The sequence below is a fragment of the Brachyistius frenatus genome, unplaced genomic scaffold (genome assembly GCF_029030835.1).
Source record: "Brachyistius frenatus isolate BFR_SWC_R1_liver_20210118 unplaced genomic scaffold, ASM2903083v1 Contig_14, whole genome shotgun sequence".
NCBI classification, from domain to species: domain Eukaryota; kingdom Metazoa; phylum Chordata; class Actinopteri; family Embiotocidae; genus Brachyistius; species Brachyistius frenatus.
Genome location: NW_027210613.1, coordinates 5,321,322 through 5,346,505, shown reverse-complemented (window position 1 = coordinate 5,346,505; position 25,184 = coordinate 5,321,322). Strand labels below are relative to the sequence as shown.

The following is a 25,184-nucleotide window of genomic DNA, read 5'->3' as shown; positions in this document are numbered from 1 at the left end:
TAATCTTAATTCTTTAAACATACTATTCGGAGCAAAAATCCAAAGTAACAATTCAAATTTTCTTTAGTCAGCATTCTGACTTTTATGGCTTTTCTTCATTAGGACACAACTGTCCAACCTTATCAGCATGTTCTGGCTTATTCACTATTACATTTCTAGAGAGGAAAGTGACTTATGATGCAACTTTAAGTGGATTTATTCATTTTCAGGTTATCACACCAGGAAGGATGACAAGATAAGCAGTTATAGAATTATGATGAATGAACTAATGGAAGTGTGTGTGTGTGTGTGTGTGTGTGTGTGTGTGTGTGTGTGTGTGTGTGTGTGTGTGTGTGTGTGTGTGTGTGTGTGTGTGTGTGTGTGTGTGTGTGTGTGTGTGTGTGTGTGTGTGTGTATTTGTATTACTTATGTTGTGAGGACATGAAGCTTTTTACAATCATATTCTTCAGACTTGCCTACTTTATGGGGACAAAAGGCAATTCCCCACAAAATAAAACATTCAATTCAAGGTGAGTAAGAGGTTAGGGGTTATTGCTAGGAAAGTAGTAGTTACATTTGGGGTAAGGCTGCAGAGAAATAATGTGGTGTCTTCTGCAAAAACAACTGTGTGTGTGTGTGTGTGTGTGTGTGTGTGTGTGTGTGTGTGTGTGTGTGTGTGTGTGTGTGTGTGTGTGTGTGTGTGTGTGTGTGTGTGTGTGTGTATGTGTATGTGAGGCTGTTTCCACCATATTGACTCATATCTGTCTTCACTATTACATTCAGGTGGGAGGTTTCAGGTGTCAATACCTCCCTTAAAATGAAAAGTGAGACTGTTCTCCAATAACTTGGTGGGAGATTCATTCCAAGAAGCTGAGTGATACTGAAAAAAACACCAAGAGATCAAAGGAGGCTCTCAACCTGCCATTTTTACATCATTTATTGTACACGTTTTCAGAGCAAGATAAGAATACGAGATGCAGGACACGTGTTTGATGTTGGGTGGTTAACTGATGTTCGGACTGTGTGTTTGTATTTGTGTTCTGAATGAAAAGAAACTGGCCTGTTTTGTTTTTACTTTCTGATGTGTTTTGTTCAATAAAGAAAACTTGAAACCTGCTTGCTTGAGTGTGCATTTATTGTATTTTTGACTGAGAAGCCTGTGCTTAAAAAATATAAGCATTATGTTTTTTGATATCTTCTCAGTAACCTTTTTTGTCCTGTGGCTGTGCCGGCTTCAGTCAATTTAAATTTATGTCATATTGTCTTCTCTCCTTTGTCTCTCTTTTAGTTGACCAGTTTGTGTGCCACACTGCGGCTATCGCAGACATTGTGATCCTGGTGGACGGCTCCTGGAGTATTGGTCGGATCAACTTCAGGCTGGTCCGTATGTTCTTGGAAAACCTGGTCAATGCCTTCGATGTTGGCATCGATAAGACAAGGATAGGTGGGTCCCCTCTACTTTCCCTCTTGAACAGATGGGTACACCATGGGACCAATATGGTCATCTGATGGTGCTTTATTACAGATATTTTTTTCTCAGATCTGTCAAGAAATGGTAATGTTTTTTAATTTCTGAATCCAAGTTTGAGTGAATAACACAAACAAATGATAAGTTGTGTAAATATGTGTTTCTAGGCCTGGCTCAGTACAGCGGAGATCCCAGGATAGAGTGGCATCTAAATGCTTTCTCCACTAAAGATACCGTCATTGATGCCGTCAAGAACCTGCCCTACAAAGGAGGAAACACTCTCACAGGTTCTGGATGTATTTCTGTTTTACAAGAGTTCAGGGCAGGTTATGAAATTTGATACTATTATAGCACTGACTGAATCGCTTTGACCATACATATACTTTGGGTGGACAAAATAGATTAACTGACTGTTTCAATTTAGGTAAATCTTACATTGGGACACCTAATTTCACTCTTTCCAACCTAATCTTTGGCCACATACCTGTCTGAGTTGTATGCGCTAAAACTGATATTAAATTTGTTTTTGTTCAGGTACTGATAAAATATTTTTATTTTATTTTTAATTAATACATTATTTTTCTCTTCACAGGTCTTGCGTTGACATATATCTTGGAGAATTGTTTTAAGCCTGAATCTGGCTCACGGGTCGGTGTACCCAAGATTGGGATCCTCATCACGGACGGGAAGTCCCAGGACGATGTCATACCACCAGCAGAGAGCCTGAGAAATGCTGGTGTTGAGCTGTTTGCTATTGGTGAGAACAGACGCACCCAAACACACTCATGCAGAAGAAAAGAAGTCTTAACAAAGCCCATCTATAATCAGTTGAAACAGTTGCTACAGTTCATTTATGTGATGAATGTCTATGAGGATTGATCAACAGACCTCTGATATAGGTGATGTTTCTTGATGTTATGCTGACAGTCATGTATATGTGCCCTGTCCTTTCCAGGTGTAAAGAATGCCGATGAGAATGAGTTGCGATCCATCGCCTCAGAGCCAGATGACACTCATGTCTACAATGTGGCTGACTTCAACATCATGAGCTCTATAGTGGAGGGACTAACAAGAACAGTGTGTGAGCAAGTGGAGCAGCAAGACAAAGACATCAAGCACTGTAAGGACATAGAGTTAGAAAAAGAGACTCGTGTGACCTCAGAAAAGCAATTATGTGTACTTTGTGCATGCCAGAATAGTAATAACTACGCTCTGCAATATAAAGTATGCAAAATAAAGTAAAGTAAGGCAAAGTAAACTTTCACAACTAGTCAAATCAACAACGTGCAGTGATCACTTTATCTCTTGCTAATGTAAGTTTGAATGACTAAATAATAAAAAGGTAATTAAAATGATTAGTCTAACATTGGTCGTAGTTACTTTCAAACATTTAATGCGAACAGTATTCTTTAACATTACAAAGTACGTTTTATTTGGTATGAATCAAACAATGTCCATTTAGATAAAACTTGAGTGGTCTGAGATTGTCATGTTTAATGCATCTGTTTGTGGCAAGGAGGTATTTTTTGGGGGGACAAACTGTCTTGTTTTTTCATCCTGCTCTTCCATCTCACTCTTTCTTTCAACACATTTCCATCTCTGTGTGTAAAGACACTGGATGGAAAAACAAGAAATAGGATATCTTTGAAGGGACACCATAAATCTAGCCTCATGTGTTTTGATTATATTTTAGCACTATCTTCTTTACTCTGAACCTCAAGGTATGTGGGATTTCTTCTTAAATGTTCCTTACTCAGTAATTTTATCCCTCCCTTTTCCTCTCATTTTATTAGACCAAATACCAGAGAAAATGGGACCGCCACTTGACCTGGTGACTTCAGATGTCACAGCCAGGAGTTTTCGGGTCTCATGGAGTCACGCCCCAGGACATGTAGAGAAATACAGAGTGGTTTATTATCCTTCTCAGGCGGGAGAACCTCAGGAGGTAAATACTGTGTTCTTTGCTGATAACACGATTAGGTTTAAGTTGAATCAGGAAAAGCTGAGGAACTAGACAGCTGCTACAAAAATGTTTATTACCACATGAAATTAAGGAATATCCATGTCATTGCAAGCACACAAAAATCTGATGTTGTTTAGTGCTATCTAAAAGCAATGCATGCCTTCGTATGTTAGAACCACCAGTAAATAATTTACTTAATAATAATTAATAATAATTTAAGAATTATGGTCTCATCATGAGAAATAGGCTGCTAAATTTCAATTTTTATACACCCTTCCAGTTATAACACATTGGCCTGTTTTTGTGCGTACGGGATCTGTTGAATTAATATAATTTAAAAAGCATCGAAAGCACTTATTTTTACAGAAGATGTAATCTATGTATTTTATTTTACAGACTGTTTTGTAAAGTTACATAACTTTTATGACTGAATTATTTTTGTAACTTTGAGTCCATGGTTGTTCAAATTCAGGAAATGAAAAAGATAAGAACTAAAATATTTCTAGTTATTTCTTTGATGAGCTTATTATCCTAGGAAGTGATTATATGACTTTTCCTTCACCAGTATGAAAAAACAATAATTTTTTTTTCCCCCTCAACTTGCAATATTTGCCAATTCCTGCAATTTTACTGCCAAAAGAAATCACATCAAATTTCACAAATTGCATGACAGTTTTTTACATAATATAGATGTCAAAGCATAAGCAAGAACTAAAAGTTACTGCAGTCAATAGAAGCAGAGTGAAGGTATAGTCTACTTTTCCATGATATTTATGACACCGGTGAGAGTTACCTGGGATCGGGCAGGTTTATAGTTTGAGATCAGTTTTTCCTTGAGATGCTGATGGTATCGTTCATCCATGCCTCTCATCCCTTCATTCACAACTCCCCCAGCAGGTTATGAGGGCTCACTAGAAAGGAGACGGTGTCTGAACCAGCCACCTGTTTGATTTTTCCAGATTGTTTTGACCATTGAAACCATTAAATCTTTTCCTTAGCTGGGTTTACAAGGACCAGATGTTCTGGAGCTGCGTGTGAGGAGGCCTTTCCAGCTGGCTCTGCCCAGACCTAATCTTTATCACAACTGTCATCGTTTTTGGTTCAGAATGAGAAAATATTCTGCAGCCTTAGACGTTTGTGCTTTATCCTATTCAATAAATTGATTGTTTCCTCCCTCCTTTTCCACTCTCTTTCGCTCTCTATTTCCTTCTCTGCCTTCCTCTCTCTTTCCTCTGTTCCATTTGTCATTTTCATTCCCCCCCCATTTATTGCCCTGATTTCCATTTTCCCTGCCATTGCTTGTCCCCCCCTACCTCTTCCCACCCTCTTTTCCCATCCATTTCCACACTTTTGTCCCTTACATCCATCTTTAACACCCCGTCTTCCTCCCCCGACTCTTCCTCCTCCACCCCAGGCTGTAGTGGTCGGCAGTGAGACCTCAGTGGTGTTACAGCATCTCAGCTCTCTGACTGAGTACCAGCTGGCTGTGTTTGCTGTGTACGTGAGCGAGGCAAGTGAAGCTCTGAGGGGATCCGAAACAACCTGTAAGTTTGTTCTTACACACAAACACACAAAGTGTTCCTACAAAACCCCACACTTAAGTGAGAAGTTAATAACAATGGTTTAAAAGTTTGACAGCTAAAGAAAGCCAGACATATTGAAAATGAAGCACTCATAATACACAGAGAATATCCTCTGTAAATATAAAGCTTCTAGAAAAGTTCAAATTCAGGTAAAACTGTGTCGCTGTGATATTAATTTATAAAACTGAAACCCAAACTTATCAAACTAAAATGTGTGTGTGTGTGTGTGTGTGCGTGTGTGTGTGTGTGTGTGTGTGTGTGTGTGTGTGTGTGTGTGTGTGTGTGTGTGTGTGTGTGTGTGTGTGTGTGTGTGTGTGTGTGTGTGTGTGTAGTGGCTCTTCCCGTAGTGACCGGCCTCCAGCTGTTTGATGTGACTCACAGCACCATAAAAGCAAGGTGGGACAGCGTGGACAGAGTCTCGGGCTATATGCTGCTGTATGCTCCTCTTACCGATGATGAAGACTTGGATGAGAAGGAGGTAGTGAAAGAAAGAAAATGCTCTTGAATACAACATTTGTTGTTTAATACAAAGTTTTAAACAGCAACTTGGCCACAGAAAGTCCAAAGTTTGAAGTGCTGCAAGTGAATGTTTTTGTACCTCTTTGTTTCCAGGTCAAGGTATCGGATGCAGTTACAGAGCTGGAGTTAGATGGGTTGACTCCTCAAACTGAATACACTGTAACTGTTTATGCCATGTATGGAGAGGAGGCCAGTGACCCTATTACGAACCAGGAATCTACATGTGAGTAATGCACACAAATGCAGTTCTTAATTTCAGATAATTTCTAACCTTAATCCTAAATTAAATGTTACTCTTATCCAAGTCTCAACCTTCAAACAGACTTTCAAAAGCCCTTCATAGAAGTGAGGATTGGACAAATTGTCCTCATTCTCAGAGTCTAGAATTCAAAGGGACAAAGCTTGAAGCGTGGGAGCATGCAAACACACATCAAACACTCGCCGTGTCTCTCCCTGCAGTACCTCTGAGTCCTCCCAGCAACCTCCAGTTCTCTGACATCACTCACAACTCCGCCCACATCAGCTGGGACCCCGCACCCGGGGAAGTCAAAGGCTATCGCATCATGTGGGTCAAGACAGGCGAACTACTCACACAGGAGGTGTGTACGTGTGACAAGCGTGTGACAAATCAATATTTGATTCATTTCTGTTTGAGAGTTTGTGTATTGATGAAAAGAGATTAGAACAAAGGAAGAAACAAAGAGGAGATTAATTATAGTGATTGCTCTCCTCAGTATGACAGCATCAGACCAAAATAACTTTTAAGTGAGTTACACAGAAATTATGTCTTTAAGCACACATCGGAGAAGAAATGAACACCTGCGTTTGAAGTTTTCTCGAAATGCCTGCATCACTTCATGTTACTGTTGAAGGTTATTCTTCTGGAAACGTTGCTCAAGTTACATGGACTGAACTTCCAACTGCCTTGGCACTTTGTAAACAAAAAACATCCCTGCAGAGAGCCTTAGTGGACAGGTGGTCTTTATAGCTGATTGTGATCGAGCTGTTCTCTTATTGTATAGACATAATAGTGTGTATGTGATGTGCCTGTGTGTGTCCTGTAGATGGAGATGGGTCCTGTGAGTTCTTATGACCTCAGTGAGCTGACGTCTCTCATGGAGTACTCAGTGGCCATCTTTGCCCTGTACGATGACGGCCAATCAGAGCCCCTCACTGATGGGTTCACCACCAGTAAGCAACTGTTACTGTGTTACAGGAAGGATAGATGAGAAGATACCGTAGCTAGAGTAGTAGCTGATTAGTTCGTTGAGTTGTGGAACTCAGTAAACAAGGGCTGATAGATGAGCATTATGGTGACTTTAAAGTGCATTTGTTCGTTTTACCTCCCAGCCCCCTCTTTGCTGAGGACACTTCAGTCTCTATCTCCTGAAAATAGTTGTATCAATATCATTAGAAGGCAAACCATTTCTCTCTTAGTGCCAAACAATGTTGAATTTTATTACCTTTACTGGTCCCTTCTACTTTTTGGCCATCTGCCCATCTCATTCACACCTCTGCATAATAGCCTAGTCACATTAAAAGGTCATTTCACTGTGCCTGACTATTCCGTCACGCTAACAGATATTGATTTGTTGGAATATCCCTTTAAGCAACAAGCAGTTTGGCTCCAGTGCTGAGTCAGCTCAAAGAAATGTATGTCTGGCAAGCAACCATTTAACTGCTCACTCTAAAGGACCGTGTTGATTTTTATTTATCTCCGGGCAAACTTTGTTCAATGGGGCAGGTTAGAGAAAGGGAGCTTCATAAACTAACACAAATGTGTTGGCACTTCTAAACTTTCTGAATGATGAAAGCGTAAAATAACGATAAGAACCCAAAAAGATTAGACTTAACACCAGAATGGTGCAGCAGTGTTTTTTAAGTTGTAACTATAACAATTGCAGAACAGTTTAAACTTATGCAATTAAACTGGCCCACCCGAAAAGCAGCTTCATAAACTGTAATTATGATCAGAACATTATCAAAAATAGTCCTAAAAGTTTTATAAATATTTAACAATTGAGGTAAAAAAAAGAAGAAGAAAAGAAATAACGTCTCTCTCTCAGCTCCAGTTCCTGGTCCTCTGGATCTACGCTCCACTGATGTCGACACAGACAGCTTTAAGGTCAGCTGGGATCACTCAGCCGACGACATCGTCCTCTACAGACTCTCCTGGGCACCGTTCACAGGTGGCGACACAAAGGAGGTCAGTGCCAGTGAAATCTAATAAATGAATGTGTGCAACTGGTAATCAGAAAGTTTTTTTCGACTGCTGCTGTTGTGTGAGAATAGAGTGCAGCATCCTGTTGTACGTAGCATGGCTGTGTTGTTTCAGGTCGCACTTCAAGTCATTTGCACTGAATGTTTTCCCTCGGACGCCTTAGAACGTCAAAGTAGAACTTGGGGTTGATAGTCTGACCATGGGGGAAAAATTCACAGTGCACAATCTTATGAATGTAAAAAAAAAAACCACCTAGTTGCGCTCCTGACCCGACGCGCTTTCTTTAGTCTTGGACAGTGACGTTCAGCCCATCTTGAAACGTGAATGTCACTCAGAACACCTCACTGCTTTATTGCCGCAGACTTTCTGAAGAATTTCAATGGGATCTTTTGCAGATTTCCAGAGTTTCACCTAAAATTGGATGTTGGCTCTGATCAAGTTTCAGGTCAATGGTGAAAACACAAATGTTCACGTACCACTGCTCACAAAACCATGCCTCACTACTCGGGCATTGATTTTTATCAAGCAACATAACTTGGAATACTTTGTCATGAAGGTTAAAGCTTTCCCCTGCTCCGTGCACAACACGGTTCAACGCTCCGTCAGTGCGTGACAGGAACTTTTTGATCCACCCTTGTATTCGGTAAATCAAAGTGGACCATGTTATTGTAGAATCACAGAGTTACACTCCCACCATGGATCCTCACAAATGATATTGACAACATCATAAGCATGAAATACTAAGTCTGAATCCTTTGATCAGCAAACCGCAAATATGTATTTAACAAATCAAATGTATAATTTAGCATCAGATGATAAAAAACATGTATGGATTCAGAGCTTTTCATTCACTTGTAAGCTCTGTTTCCAGAGGAAGAAGTGGCCTCACTCCTTGTCCCCAAATAAAGAGAAAGACTGTACTCTGTAGACCTGCATAGAAGCTTCACTACACCACTGGTAGCTGGTAAAAAAAAAAAAATCCCTGGCATGGTTGAATATAAATAAAGGCTAAATAAATCTAGAAATTAATGGCTTGGGTGTTTTATTACCTTGATCTGGGGTTTAGAGACAGCTGGGAGGCAGCGATAGAGTCCTTAGAGAGTGTTTTGTGTGTGCATTTTGTGTGCGTGTGTTTGTGTGTTTTGCTGAGAGTCATCAGAGCTGAAAATGACACTCTGAGGAGTTGGAGAGGTGGGCTGGTAATACCGCCAGCCTACCGACAGGGATACATGCAGCTTTTCTCCGTTTCTCACCCACATATTACACGCACGCACGCACGCACGGAAGCATTTATTTACGTCCTCCACTGATCTCGTCTGTATTGTGATATCTGAGAGGAGATTAAATAATACATACAACACAGAGGCAGAGGGAAATATTAACCAGCGTAAAACTGAATCTAACGGCTCTTTTTAAAAGTGTGTTTTGGGTATTTTTGTGCTTTTTGTTAATCAATAAAGCATCCGTTTCTCTTTCAGGAAACAATATTATAATAAATGGAAATAAATCACACTAAAGGCAAGAAATGTAAAAAGATAAAGGAGATGATGACTCACTAAAGATGCTCTCGCTCAAAGGAAAGCACAACTGTTTGGCCCCAATGGTAAGATTTAGACGTAACTGTGCCTTGAAGGGCTTTCTGGAGAAACAAATACCTGCACATAATCTGGTTATTGAGTCATCGACAGTAAATTCCAATTTCAGAGTTGCTCTCTGTAAAAACAAGCTGTACTTTTGATGACCTCGTTGTGTTTACCTCAGGCTCTGATGTGTCTCTGTGTAATACAAATTATAGTGGTCGTTTGGAGTCCTGGAGCAGCAGTCGATCCAATTTAGGGGAAACACGTTTCTGTATTACTAATTTTGTAATCATCATCTCTTATTCTCACAAAGGCCCTATCCATTTAAAATTTTTAACATAAAGAAAATCATACATTTCAATAATGAGTACTTAATTATTACATCTTTTTAAAATTCATACATCTTTAACACATACCAAGTATAAACGTTTGCTTTCAGACACCAGCTTCTTAAAATATGCACCACCATTTCCTCTTGTTTTTATGAGAATAATTTCCAGCACTGAGGCGATTTGTTGTTTTATGTTTTTAGCAGCTTTGTCTACTAAAACTCAGTGATGACTTTGGTTCTTGAAATTCTGGAGTTGTACTTAGGGTATAAATAATATTGTCAGACTGTTGGTTAATGCCCAAATATTTATCACATGTTGAGGGTAACTTAGGAAACTCTTCCCGTTTATTTCCTCCATGCAAATATAGAAACAACAAATGAAAGTGCAAGTCAGAGGAAGGTGACCTAACTGCTCTTTGTGAAATACAAAATCACTTAATTCAATAAAAAAAGTCCCATGTTTATTACAATTAGGCAGGTTTTTATACTTTTTTTTAACCAACATCTCAATGAGCTAAGTTTTAAAGCTCTTTATTTACTACAATATCTTCATTAACACTAGTCTTCCAAATAAAACTGCTAAATACTAAAGACAAACTGACCGATGTTAAAACTACATATGGTTTTGAAATATTCAGTTTTGACTAAGATGAACTGCTACAAACATTATAAAACAATAAAGTTCCCATTTTAAGTAAATATTAGCCAACTTCTTTCTAAAGTCAACTTTTGGAGAGAATATATTGTAAATCAAATATAATGTGACACTTGAGTGTGTGTTTCTCTTCTGTAGGTGGTCTTCAGTGGAAGTGACAACAGATACATCCTGACCGGTCTTAGTCCCTTGACTGAGTACGAAGTTATGCTGACGGCCATATTCAAAGATGAATCCGAGAGTGACACCGTCTCCGTCATAGAGACCACATGTAAGTGACTGAAGATTGTTTTGGAAACGTGTCGCTATTCAAACTTGGGTACCTGTGGTATCTGCTTTATCTAATCAGTACAAACCTTAACAAAAGTCAGCTTTAACAGCTTTTTCAGAGACATATGCTCTAATGCTGAAACTAACCTGTGACCTAACTAACCTTCTTCAACAAAGTGTCACTGTCGGCTTATTACAACAGACTAGTGCAATCACATGTGCATTTTAGATTAACAAGATTACCATTTCTAAGTCAGTGCACACCTCAGCACGACCACATTTGTAATGATTTGTTTTGTCTCTCCTTATCTCAGAAGAAAAAAATATATATATTTTACCGTCCATGATTTGTTACATATTTCTGTCTAATTGGCTTAGTTATTGACACAGAAAGTTGTAGCGGAGAGTTTGTATCCAATTATCTGATTTGTACTCTCTGTATTTCCCCAGTGGCCAAGACAACAACGATTGCTACCACTACTACAGGTAGGAAGTGTCCAAATTGGTCCTGTGGAGTGAAACAGTGGAAGCATTACACTCTTCCTGTTGGACATGTATAGGAATGACCACACATAAATCTGAAAAGATGTGGCACCAACACAACATCTCATGTTGGTTCAAATTGTGCCATGCAACGTTTTCATTCTTTTAGCCAGGTTCAACCTTTGGAGTGTGACTTTAAATAATTTTGCTAGCATGAGTCTAGCAGACACATTTCACTCTTTGAAAAACTATCCCTGCAGAGAGACTGGCCAAATTTGAATCGTAGCTCAAGCCAAAGCATCTGTCAAGAAAGTCTATTGCCATTCAAATGTGAAAGGCTCTACTCCCTGCCAGTGTGTGATAATGTTCCCAAAGTGTAACCGTAGTTGTACCAAGTCAGTGTAGCAGAGTTTTGGCCAGTGTTGCTCATTTAGTTTGAAGAAGCAGAACTTACTGAGGCCTTTTAAAAAAAACTCCACCTGGCTGATAAATTCAAAACTGCAACACTGATAACGTGCATGAGCTGGATGCACCTAATGAAAAAAGTTTCTAAGATCTTTTGTGTTTTTAAAAGCCTGTTTACCAAGTTGGCTTCACCCAGAGACTGGAGTTCAAACTCCATTATCTCAGAGGAAACCTGGAGGCCATCTGGATTGTGTTTTGCATAAGAAGCAGGCTACAGCTAAATAAGTCAGAGAAGTTTCTCCAGTCACGGCTTTGAAAACTTTGCAACATGTCTCCCTAAGTCTTTTCTCACTAACCTGGAGACTCGAACACATATGCTTTGTTTAAAACTCACAGGGTTCCTGAGAAGAAAATCACAACTTTAAGTGGTCAACTAAAAGACAGCGAGTTGCCTCTTGTTTTAAAAGTCAAGGCTTGTAGCCCTGAAGCCTTAACTGATGCATTATGTATGGAGCCCCCACACCGATTTTCATTCAGCTCTACTTTGGTTTAAAGCCATTATTGAGACTGATGAAACAAAACACACATGCAAAAAAACAAAACAAAACAAAAGCAATTTGCTTCAAGTGGTGTTCTTGAGAAAATGTTCTCCACCTGGACCTAAAAACTTTCTTTTATCACCCAACATCACAGCAAACTGAGTCTGCCGGATCTTTAACATTATCTGTTGTGACTTTAAGTATACTGACATTTTCTAATGCACAGTTTACCAAATCACATTAAAAGTGTGAAGAAAACAGAGTTTAAGACAATATAATGTCTATATTTGAGAGTATATTCCACAGTAGCTCAATGCACTAACTGTTGTGTGTGATGTGCTGTCACAGTGGTGCGTCAGGCTGTGAGAAACCTTCAACTGAGCGACGAGACCACCCAGAGCTTGGAGGCTTCATGGGTGCTGGAGGACCCTAACGTGGATAGCTACAGGGTCACCTATGGCGGCCTCAACGGTGAACACAAGGAGAAGTCTGTGAGTTCATCAAGTTATGAGCTGCAAAGTAAAATCACAACATATAATTAAGTACAGAGCTACAGGTTTAAGGAGCATTTGCTGCAATGGATCTGTGGCTTTTTGCAACGTCAAAGTCTACCTCCTTGCAGCTTTCAAACTCATGCATGCAAACCCACACAATCGTCTCCCCAGATGAATTGTGCACATTGATTATGTGGAATAGACAACACTGAAGTTGGAGGTAGATCCTTGTTATTTCCCTCCTCCAGTCAAGTGGATGACACTGCAGTGGTCAGCTCTGGGTCATCTGCGACAGTCAGAAAACTGATTACACTTATAGTCCTGGTCCACGCTGCCTCTCCTCCCTGATCCCTCCATCTCTTCTAAGAGCCCTTTAGCTCAGTGTCATGTACTGACACTGATCACTGATGCGCACACACACACACACACACACACACACACACACACACACACACACACACACACACACACACACACACACACACACACACACACACACACACACACACACACACACACACACACACACACACGCGCATGCACACGCACACGCACACACATACTCTGCCTCTCCATCTGTCCCTCTATCTCTCTGTTTTTCTCTGTTTTCCCTCCATCTTGTCTTCTCCCTCACTACCTCCCCGCTTCCCCTCCTCCCTCTGCCCCCCCCCCTCCATCTCTTTCCTTCCCCCCTGTTTTAATTTCCCAATGTGGTGTCAGAGCCGGACAAGATTGAGAGGCCAGGCCAAGCCAGAAGACATTCCATTATCTTTTCAGCAGCCATTTACCTCACTGGGAGCAGAGATGGAGGGCAGCGAGAAAAGAGCAAAAAAAACAGAGAGGTGGAAAAAGAAACAATAGCTAAACAGAACAGGAGAGAGGCTTAAACTTGTCTGCTGGCTGATAGATAAGGGTTGTTTCGGGTCACACCTCTTCTTAAAAGTTGAGAATCATTCTGATGTGTATGTGTGTGAGAGACAGAAGGAGGGCAGAAGATACAGCATGAACAATTCAGTATTTATCAGGTGGTTAATTTGTGTCCATGTTTCTGTTTTTCAAATTCAAAGTGTGTGTATGTGTGTCTGCCTGCCTGCTTTCACGCTGTTAAGTGTTTCAGCACCACAGTCACAGTGGACAGCTCCTCCAGACGCGCTGACTCTGGGAGCTTTACCTGGCCTCACCTCAACACACCTTTCTCTGCCTCTATCTTAGATATGTCTGTTTCTCTGACACACACACATATTACCATTTGGCTCGGGATCAGTGCTCTTACCACAATAACCGAAAAGTTCATCTCTTCTCTTGTTTATGTTAAAGTCTTGTATTGGAAAGCAGACACTTTGTTGTGAGCAGACAGCTGAACGTTAGAAGGTTTTCTCATGTGCATATCAAATAACATTTTGCTTTATGAATGAGAAAGTTCATTAAATCAGCAGCGGGAGAGAGTTGAATTTTATAGTTGCCAGTTTGTGAGAGACTATCTGCAGTAACTCAGTCACTTCAGTTAGTTTGTCAAGCTAGTTTTTCAAGTTACTTTAAAAAGTTACTTAACAAGACAATCTCCACTCAAGGTCTGCTTTCAACTTACTACATGGTCTTCATCAGTTTACTCAGCTGACACTTTCAGAAGGCCAAACTTTAAGTGCTCAAATCGACATGAGCAAGGCGTCCTAAAAGTGCTCAGAATAATGAAAACATTTACCTCTTAGAGGTTCATGACATCTGCTGATGAAGACTGTGATGAAGTTCAAATAGCTTTAAAAGAATCAACTGAGTGGACCTTGTGGAAAGTGGTTTGTCAGCTGCTGTTTTCAGAATAAACAGTGAATCTCGTTCTTAGTTCCCATCTGTCTTTTTTTATTATTATTATTATTTTTATATATTGTAAACTGTCACCATTGTGATTATCAGCTTTGTTATAGAGTTATTGTGCAGAATATTGTTTTTGGATGGCAGTATAGCTCATTTGAAACCGTTAGATAAAAGAAGAGATCTCATTTATACAAAGGAAACACGGAAAACTGACTGTATTGCCAAAACTGAAGTGAGCAGAATTCTTAATGTCTGTGAAGCATTTTGCTGCTACTTCCTGTTTTCCCACATTACACTTGGCCTTCATCATTCGCGACAAATGTTTCTGTAAGCCAGCAGAAAAGAGCAACAGATGTGTTTGTGTGAATTATCCCGGTGTGTGCTTCTGATTTGTCCATCTTGCCTTTGTGCAAAAATCACCACTGCTTTAATATTCACTGTACTGTCTTACTCCTTCAAATGTTCCCTGAATCTGTTTATGCATGTGTGTGTGTGTGTGTGTGTGTGTGTGTGTGTGTGTGTGTGTGTGTGTGTGTGTGTGTGTGTGTGTGTGTGTGTTTGTGTGCATCTAGGTGTTAGTACCAGCTGCTCAGAGGAGAGCAGTGCTCCAACCTTTACTATCAGACAATCAGTACAAAGTGACAGTCACACCGGTGTACAACGATGGACAAGACGGCATCAGTGTGTCGGCCTGGGGTTCCACGTGTAAGCCTCTTCAAACACGGCAACATCCAAGCACACACACACACACACACACACACACACACACACACACACACACACACACACACACACACACACACACACACACACACACACACACACACACACACACACACACACACACACACACACACACACACACACACACACACACACACACACACACACACACACACACACACACACACACACAACTCTGTATTACAAATGACCAGAGTCAACTCTGTTTCTCACTTTTCATTATACAAGATGCAGCTCCCAGTTTAAAGGAACACATGTGACAAAAGTGAGAGTTAATGACACTGACTTTTACTGCAGTGAGCAGAGTGTTCATTTGCGTTGCATTAATTTCATGCTCATTTACTTTCCTGTTGGAAAATATGAATTAAAGCCATGACAAATACTTATGCCATCCTAATTGTCTCAATGAAGGCCTCTCATAATTACAGCTGCTTCTTTCATTAATGAGACGATTAAATAATTTTGCTCGGCTTTAATTGATTTCCACAGCTATTCTCTTATGAGCAGTTGTGATCGCCTCCTCAGTGCTCAGAGAATTGAAATGTCAGATGAAATATGTCATCTTTTTTATTAGAATATTGCTCAGCTTAGTGTAATGGAAACCCCTACTTAGCTTGAACAGTCGTGATAAATCAGAGTCCAGGAATACTTTATGTACAGTAAGAGATGGAGAGGGGAAAAGATCCTCATAAATCAGGAATTTACAGACTTGTGATTGAACCAATTCAATTGCAATTTTAACATAATTTTCTTTCACTGTTCATTGAAAAGGATATATTTACACTATATGTCTATCAACAATGTATCGAGTATGTATATATAGTTTTAAATATGAACAATAAGGAGCAAAACTCATCAGTCATAATAGGGCTGAATATTGAAACTTAACAATTTCACTGTAGTGTCTGTTGTACCAAATCAAAAGCTGCCAAGTATTAAAAGTTGTAAAAGTTGCCATCAAACACTTAGTTTGTCACTGTTCTTTGCATAAGAAAATTAATCTGCAGCTTCTTCTTCTGATAATCAACTAAATACATTTAAATGTGAACATTTTATGCTTTTTTTCTTTTTCTTCTTGGTAAAGAAAATACTTTGTGGTTTTCAACCTGTAATGGGATAAAATATGTAATGTGATGTTGCCTTTAACGTTTTATGACATTTTTTTTTAGTAACAGATTAAAAATACCCTGTTTAAAAAAAGCTTGCTCCATGCCAAAAAAATACTTAAAAAAACATGTAAATGTCATGCTGAATCCCAATATGTTTTCAGAATTTCTCTTTCACTTTCACCCAAATTCTAAAAACAGTTTCAAAAAAGTAAAGAAGTACTATAAGGTCCATTAATTTTAGTTTGTGGGCCAACCTTCTTTTTTTTGGTCCACTTTTATTGGCAAATTATTCAATAACCTCGATAATTTTTTAGCCCCAATCTTCTTTGCTTATTCAAGAGTATCTGATTAATTTATTAACTTTGCCTGTTTTTGAATTTATTTTATTCAGGTAACTTTCTTGTGTGGCTAGTTGTGCTGAGACAAAAAAAAAAAATAGGGTGACATTCAGCCCTAAATCATATACTGTACAGTCAGGATACATGATGACGACCTCTACATTAGTAGACTTAATTTTTTAGCATCTAAACCTAAAATAGATAGATAGATAGATAGATAGATAGATAGATAGATAGATAGATAGATAGACAGACAGACAGACAGACAGACAGACAGACAGACAGACAGACAGACAGACAGACAGACAGACAGACAGACAGACAGACAGATAGACAGATAGATAGATAGATAGATAGATAGATAGATAGATAGATAGATAGATAGATAGATAGATAGATAGCTAGCTAGCTAGCTATACTTTATTGATCCTGCAAGGGGATTTTTAAAAAAAAATAATTTTTAAGTCAAGTCAATAGAAGTTTTTCTACAGTCTGATTTCTTTCCTGGTTTCTGCAGTGCCCCTCTTGCCTCCTGAAAATCTTCGGTTGTCTGAGGAGTGGTACAACCGCTTCAGGGTCACCTGGGATCCACCTCAGTCTCCTACAGTGGGTTACAGGATCGTCTACCAGCCCATCTATGGTACATATACACACAGACAGCCAATCAAAACATTATTTATATAATCAAGCAGTCATTTTAAAATAGATCCTCAGGGATGACCTGCAAAATATGGAAACCTTCTCCGGGCCTTTTCCTCAGTCATTTTTTATTGTAGTAGTTTTTATGAGTGTAGAAACACAAAAACAGACACACAGGCACATTTATTAAATTCTGTGTATCTTTCCCACACAAGTACACTTTTATAAATATGGCACACACTCACACACACACACTTTGATGCACTGTTAGACAGCGGTTAGCTGTCAAGCACAGGAGTATTTTTTAAATTTGTGTGTGCTTTGCCTTGGGACTCAGATTCATCCAAACATACTAATCCACTTGTTATGGGAGGACCCACCAGCGACAGACCTGTGATAGACACATAATAGCTGAAAAAACAAACCGCTCTCAGGGTGTTTTGGCTTTCCTGATAGTGACTTTGTAGTTGTTGTTTTTTTAACAGGAAGCTTGAGGCTTCAAGGAAAACATGGGCAATCCAGCACTGAAATAAGACATTACCCTTCCTCTTTTATTTTTTTTGTCTTAAAGCGTCATCAAAAGCCCATTTTCACTGTTCTGCTGCTTCTCTACTGCTAATTGTTTCATCTTTCCAAGTCAAGGCTCCGGTCTTTATAGTTTCCATGTCTGTTTTTAGTCATCTTAACACAATTACTGCGTCTCTGAAGTTCCAGATTCAAGCAGACGGGCAGCATTAATCTGATTTCAGGAGTTCAGTTTCACCAGGCGGCTGTTTTCACTATGAAAATCTCTTATATGTGGAGGGGAGGAAAGTGTCTATGTGTGCAAATGCCTGCACACACACTTCCTGCACATATATAGCTCGAATATACATCATGAAAGCATAAACCTACTCAGTGTAGCAGATGCGTAAAGTATACATACACTTCCACAGACAAACACACAGCCTGTTCCCATAAACAGTGTTCCAGTGGGTGGTGTGTTGTAAAGATAATTGCTGTTCCTCCTTCATTTATCTGTTTTCTTCTTGTATTGCATTTGTTTCATTTTTATTTAGCCCTGTAAGATGTAGTTTACATGCAGGGTTGTTATTGTTATAAAGCAAAATAACTTTGTTATTGGCAGTTGTTTGGAAAATCTGCATTAAACTGACTGTTATTGTGTCTTTGTTTTATTTTAATATCCTTGATGAGGGTGTGCGTGTGTATCTATGTTGTCCTAGATATTTTTGTTTAGCACATTAAGGCCCTTTTTACACCAGGGACAGAAATTGTTTCATTTTTCAGTTAGACTTTGTTTATGAGTGTGTATATAAGTGTATTTTTGTGCAGGTTTGTGTGAAAACTGTAATGCCAATACCTGACAAGTTCAAAAGTGAAGTTTTTCTCTGAAAATTAAGAGGGTATTACTCGGTTTACACAGCTTACATAAATCAGAGAGAATCAGCTGTTAATTTACATATATATGTATCTATCTATACACACACAAAGGACATGAACAAAATCGCCAGTACAACAACTGTTGGTTTAACCATGATATCCTGCACACAACCCACCCCACAAAAATAACAAAGGTTATACATTTTAAAATATGATATAGTGTATTTGATTTGTAATGTGTTTTAACAGCAGCTCTGCTTGTCTTCTGTCCTCCTCTTATGTGTGTTTGTGTGTCATTCCCAGATAAAGGTCCCGTTTTGGAGACAACAGTTGGTGAAGATGTGAACTCCTTGCTCCTTCTGAATCTGCAAAGTGGGACTGAGTACAGTGTCCAAGTTATGGCTTCCTACCCTGCAGGACAAAGTGAACCACTGCTTGTGAATGCCAAAACATGTAAGCATTTTTTTTTTTATCAGCCTGCAAAAAACCCCACATACTTTGTTGTAAGATTAGTTATTAAATGGAATGATATCTGTAGAGGCATTCACGTCCCTCATAGAAATGAAACTGTATTCCTCACAACAAGATAAACACATTGTGTATTGGCTGACTGTAAATAGCAATGGCTGTCTCAGTGTTGGTTTATTAAATCAAAAGGTTATTGATAATGGTAAGATTCATGACCACATGTAAACATTATTTGAAATTAAACGCTCACTGAGGATGACATGATTTAATTTTGGAAAGCAAAATGAAAGTTCACAGAGTCATTCCAAAATGAGCTTTAAACGCCTCCACCAGCTGAAGTTTTGGGTGTAGATCTGTCAGAAAAGACATGTGACTTTTAGAAGGAGGGAGACAAAGGCAGCAGCGAAGTGAACTGGTTGAAGGAAAGAGGGAAAGGTACAACATGCATATTAAATACTGGCTGATACCATCATTTCTGTTGAGACTTAGTCAAACAGACAGGAGGTTAATATTTCCTTGTCAGCCAGTGAAGAAAATCCATTTTGCATATAGATTTGGTATCAGACGGTGCAGTAAGACCAAAACGCAGGCTTTAATGCTTCTCTCATCTAACACAAATATAAGGACAAAGAGAGAGACAGACGTGCTGATAGATAGAAAATTTGAAAAGTTGATGTATTGTACATATACTGTCGGTCTGCACATGCATCTGTTGGTGGGTTCTTTCTTTAAATATGCTCTCAGCAAAAAAAGTACTGTGTCACTATCAACAAACCTTTATGTTGACAGTTTAGCCTCCTGACTTTATGTTTGTGTGTCTGTGTAATTGTTTTACTCCTTACTTTAAAATCCACTTATTTGTTTTGTGTTTACTGTCTGATTTTTCAGAAGGAACTCACAAAATAGTATGATTAAATGAAATGCACGCTAATTTTTGATATCCCACATTCATTGATGCACACAGCAAAATACATTTTCAACTTTATTTGTCTTAATAGCTATTTCCTTTAATTCTGAAACAAACTAATGAGAAGTAAAATATATAATTTTGAGTGAGTAATTGATTTTAACCTCATTGGTAAAAAGAGTGCAATGGTTTTCATGCACAGCTTTTTTTTTTTTTTTTATTAATCTATGCTGCAATGATGTGCCATCCTTCATGTTCTTTAATCACACCCCTGTAGGATGAATTACAGCTCCCCCCAGCCTCTCTATCTCTATAAAGCTCTCATAATGAAAGATGCTTTCATAAGGAGAGAAACATCAAATATGAGGCTCTGACATGTTGATTTAACAACCCTCCATATTTAAACTTAATACTCTGGCACTGCTGAATTCACGACTTTCTTTTTTTCCTCCTGTTTATCTCAACGGTGAAACTATATCTGTTTTTAATAACTTTATCTGCATGGTACTCTTCTGAAATTCATGTTTCCGTCTCCTTTTTTAGAGCTTTATTTGTACACATAGTGTTGTATTCCACATTGTAATTTGTTTTCCTACACTGCTGGCTAGGGATCAAGAAAATGGCTCATTGATAAATATTCAGCAGAGCACATATTCTGTATTAGATGTAATCAATTCCCAGTGCACTGATACATTTTCAGATGTGTCAGAGTTCCCCACGTTACACAGCTCAGGCTTCGTTAAATTCCTCGTCCATATTTTCCTCTACACTGGAGGAACTCTGATTTATTTAGGGGGGATGCATTCAGTCATTTGTCATTCTAATAAGGTGGAGATACATATTTCCAAGGGTTCACTGCATTCATTGCAGCCTTATCATGGGACCCAACTGGCATGTTTGCACCAATAAATTACACATACTAACATGTAGCACAAAAAGGCACTTATTGATACCTTGAGGACTACTGACTGAAATTAAACTGTTTCCTTTAAATGAAGTTATATGTGGTTTGCATTTAGGTGCTGGAGCTCAGTTTCACAGTAGAAATTAGTTTTTGCAGGACCGCTGAAGGGCGATTTGCCAATCCGGTCTCAAGACAGTTTGTAAAGTTTGCATGATGTTAAAAATAAAAATAACATGTATTTTTAAGGAAGTAAGAGAAGCTTTAACTCCCCACCGTGGAAACCAAACAGGCTGAGGAACGGGTAGAAGATTTCTGCAGACAACTTGAGGAGGAGGCAGAAATCCGACTTTCATGTTGGTCACTGGTCATTTTACAATGCTACCATGCCGAGTTGGTTTTATTGAGACAAAACATACGCATCACACAGTGGCTATTTGGATGTATGCATGTGCACCCACATGTGCACCAGATTACATGTGACCATATTTTGTGCACACCAGTGACTCCTGCACGTCTTTGTGTACGGGAGTAAGTTTGTGTGCGTGTATGCATATTATTGAAAGGAATGATGGTTTGTTGTATGCATTATTCACTACTATTTAAATAAGGCACCTGCCATATGGTCCCAGCATAAAATATAACTTTACTGGCTCAAGAGCCAAGTTTATTTTATATCATCAGCAAATTCTGTTAACAAGGGGGAAAGAACAAGAGAGAGAGAGTGAGAACGACGGAGGAAAACAGAAGAGGAAGGGTTTGCTTGCCTATTGTACATTGAAATCTCACCACCAAACAAGCTTCAGCTATTTAAATTGCTCATAGTATTTAGCATTTTGCTGCATCATGCTCCACTGTTTTTCCTCAAGACATACATAGCCTGACTAATTTTGTCTGTTAATAATTTGTTCTAACATGTACTAAACAGAATGTTTTACATTTACACCAATTAAACATTATATGGATGGTGCACTATTCATTTTCACCCAACAGCAGACCAAAACAGAGATGTTTAGACCACTTGTATCTTTGTACTGTAATACAATGTTGCTCCAACCTGTCAAATTAGCCCAATCCCGACTCAAATGCTGATGTCCCTGAACCTTAAACCTTTTCTTTTCTAAGTCTACACTGCCTGTTACAATATTGTCTGCCAATGTTTGTATGTGATATGTATTTGTGTAATAACCAAACGATCATATTTTTCAATGTGGTTTATTTGATGATAGATTTATGCAAAACTAGTCACAATTATATCTAAAAAGCATTTGCAGCACAGTGCTGCAACGTGTCTGTAATGTTTGTAGTTTGATGTGCACATGATGAATGTCTGCAAAAAAAATCCAGCCAGAGCTCCCTGTCTGTAGATGTTAGAATCTTTCCCAGTTAAAATCATGGGTTGTCTGGTGAGTGACGGTGCTGGGATTAACTGCCAGTAGTATTAAAGACATGGAGTAAATTAATGATTGAAGAATGTCAAAAGATTGTACAGTTTGTCAGAAACCAGCGCACTGATTTTACTGATGTTCATTTAGGTTCTCTAATTAAAGTCAGTTCCCCAGGAGATGCAGATACAGTAATCATAAGCGGACTCATTTTTTGTGAGTGTTTGTGTGTGAGACTGCACACTGAACATCAGTGAGTGTTACATGAAAACATAAACTTTTCTCTTAAGACTTATAAAAACAAATGTTCAATTAATCTCTTTGTCATCTCTCTGTCTTGCTCCAGTGTTCCTCGGTGTCTCAGGCTTGTCAACCTACCAGGTGCGTCCCAACAGCATGTGTGTTCAGTGGCAGCCTCTTCTACGTGCCACATTATACAGAGTCTCCATACAGTCTCCACTCAGTAAGTATATTTACTGATATTAAGACTGAATGCTAGAGTTTGCATACATTTTTATTTGTGTCAATGTGGCACTTTTAATCTCAGTTCTCAAAGCTGGTGAAACAGTTTATTTCTTGATTCAGTGATTTCATTACTTTTTCCTTTAGCGTAAGAATGTGACACCCGACCAGAAGCTCACTCTAACTCAATCAACATGTCTGTTCTCAATTCAAATTAAGTGTAACCTCACCTCTTTGCTTAGATATGGTCTGGCTCTAACCTTTTAACTGCAGTACAACAACAAAAGCAGAATATTTTAGACAAAAGTTTAATTCAAACTGATTTTTTTTTTCACAGAAAGAAGCAGCAGTGCTTTGTAGAGACACATAGTGGACAGTTGAGCACCTTTAGTCATCCCAGCGTGTTTTACCACTCCACAATGTGAGAAAAGAGGCTTTTGCCAGTAAAGTGACTGGAATACAATTCAGTCAATAAATCAAAAGCTTTACTAGAGTTGTGATATTTGGTAAGGTGGCTGGATTCAAACTCGTAGATTTACAGTCTGTCCTTGTGAAAATGTCTCCTTCATTTATTATTAACACAAAGACCAGTCAGCTCAGGACTCGTGAGTGTGATGATTACATGTATATTGGTTACATGTCCTTTCACAGTCATCTGGATCCAAATTAATATGAGCCTCTGAGGGAATATGTGTTATATATTTCTGTCATGCTCACATGGCAGAGGTTTACGTTGTAAAATATATTCGTAAATCTTCCTGTTTGCAGACAAGAAAGGAGATATGATATGCACAATAAACGACATGGGAGGAAAGAGGATTGAGAATTGTATGTCATTGTGTCAGAAATAAAACAAGTTTGACCTTTAGAGGATGTTTAATGCACAAATCAGTCAGTTAATCATTGGGAAAAAAGGAGACCTTGGCATCACACATCTATCTCTCAGCCTCAAACAGTTTTAGTAAGTGTGAGCATGATGCAGCTCACATCTTAATGTCTGCTGAGTCTTTTGAATTTGTATCTGTCCCTGAGTTTATTTTTCAAATGAGATTGTGATACAGTGCAGTAGTGCAAAAGTGTGCATACTTTATCCTATAGAATATATAGGATTTGCAACCACTCTCTCCAAACTTCATTACTGCCATAAATAATTTGTAAAATCTGGCCTTAAAAGTGGTACAAACTATTGATAAAAGAACTGTAGGCCATCTCTCAGTAAAAGACATATTGTAGTCCTGCTGTTGGGCCCATTTTTTTTTTACATCTTACTTCTTCTTTAAGCTCTATTCTAAGTAAAAGATTACATCTTTTCCTCTGATAGAAATGTTAAAGAATTGGAAATAAAAGTGGGGGCACTTGAAAATAAATTATTTTGGTCTCCCCTACTTTAATTTTGGGCCACAAGAGTCAAACATTTAAAAAAAAAAAAATTAAAAAAAATGAGTCAATCTGACATTTACCCTAAAAATATTCTTTCATTTATCCAATCGATGCTATTTAGTGAGATTTATAACAGACTTTGCAAGCGACTTGTCCACAGGAGGCAGAGCACAGGTGTGACTACTAACTTTAACAATGACCCTGTTTTATCTATCAAGCAGCTGGGAATTGGGAAAATTCTCCTTTGGGAATGTGCCACTTCCTGGTTGAGAGCGACATGGTTGCCCCCTGAAAATCTGCTCTATTTCTGCCGTTTGAATTCAGAAAAGTAACAGCCTCGTCACTAGCCATATAAACAAGCACAAAGACATAGACAAAGCTTTGTGCATGACATTTCTCCACATTTTGATTTACCACAGCTACTAAACTTGGTAGGCTCGGCTAACCAAGTCTGGCTTTATCACCTTAATTTTGCAGCAAGTAAATTTCCTCATTTCACCACAAATGCTGCCGTCAAGTGACGTCAAACTCTCTCACTTTCCTAGTGCAATGTTGTAGTTTAACAGGCATCCAGGTGTATATCCCACTCATAGGTATGTACTTTCCCACTTCCCAGTTGCTCGTGAAATGTCTCAGAGAGGCAGTTTACACAACATCAGGACAATGACAGCATCAGGGCAACTTTAAAAGCTATCGTTATTGACATCAAACAGAATAATCAGAAAAGCCTGTATCAAATGTCAATTCAGTTTTTAAATGTGTTTTCCTGACAAGGCTCCAGTAGATGTTGGAAGGTGTTTAGGAACTCCAAGTGTTGGCTGATAAATGTAGCGATTACAGACGTGAATAAAACTCCTTTTACTTGAAGGAAACATGCAGTAAGTGATGTGTTTACACATTTTTTTGCCTTTTACAGTCAGAAAAAAAGACAGCAAAGAGGAGGAGGAAGATTGCTCTCTTCCATCTTCTTCACCTACTCTTCCATTTCTTTCTTTGGCTCTCTCTCTCTGCTGCCGGAGCAGTTGCTGCATGTTCAAACAGGAGTTTAGAGATTTGCTTTAATCCACACAGAGTTTGGTTAAACACCTCCGCAGATGGAAAAGTGTAGTCTCTGTGACAGCTGTTTTCCTAAACTTTATTATCTGCGGCTGTTTCCTGTGTGAAAGAGG

General features: G+C 38.8%; 1 protein-coding gene across 1 annotated transcript in view; it reads left to right on the top strand.

Moving 5' to 3' along the window:
• Positions 1 to 25,184, top strand: part of col14a1a (collagen, type XIV, alpha 1a) — a 130,403-nt gene that overhangs the window by 39,641 nt on the left and 65,578 nt on the right. The window contains exons 6-23 of the mRNA XM_069693235.1: positions 1,268 to 1,423; positions 1,615 to 1,734; positions 2,040 to 2,204; positions 2,403 to 2,567; positions 3,241 to 3,392; positions 4,825 to 4,954; positions 5,326 to 5,471; positions 5,606 to 5,735; positions 5,972 to 6,111; positions 6,577 to 6,703; positions 7,579 to 7,718; positions 10,438 to 10,570; positions 11,020 to 11,055; positions 12,345 to 12,487; positions 14,875 to 15,007; positions 17,011 to 17,133; positions 18,816 to 18,965; positions 22,520 to 22,636. Coding sequence (XP_069549336.1) covers positions 1,268 to 1,423; positions 1,615 to 1,734; positions 2,040 to 2,204; positions 2,403 to 2,567; positions 3,241 to 3,392; positions 4,825 to 4,954; positions 5,326 to 5,471; positions 5,606 to 5,735; positions 5,972 to 6,111; positions 6,577 to 6,703; positions 7,579 to 7,718; positions 10,438 to 10,570; positions 11,020 to 11,055; positions 12,345 to 12,487; positions 14,875 to 15,007; positions 17,011 to 17,133; positions 18,816 to 18,965; positions 22,520 to 22,636 — 2,406 coding nt within the window. The remainder of the gene's footprint in view (positions 1 to 1,267; positions 1,424 to 1,614; positions 1,735 to 2,039; positions 2,205 to 2,402; positions 2,568 to 3,240; positions 3,393 to 4,824; positions 4,955 to 5,325; positions 5,472 to 5,605; positions 5,736 to 5,971; positions 6,112 to 6,576; positions 6,704 to 7,578; positions 7,719 to 10,437; positions 10,571 to 11,019; positions 11,056 to 12,344; positions 12,488 to 14,874; positions 15,008 to 17,010; positions 17,134 to 18,815; positions 18,966 to 22,519; positions 22,637 to 25,184) is intronic.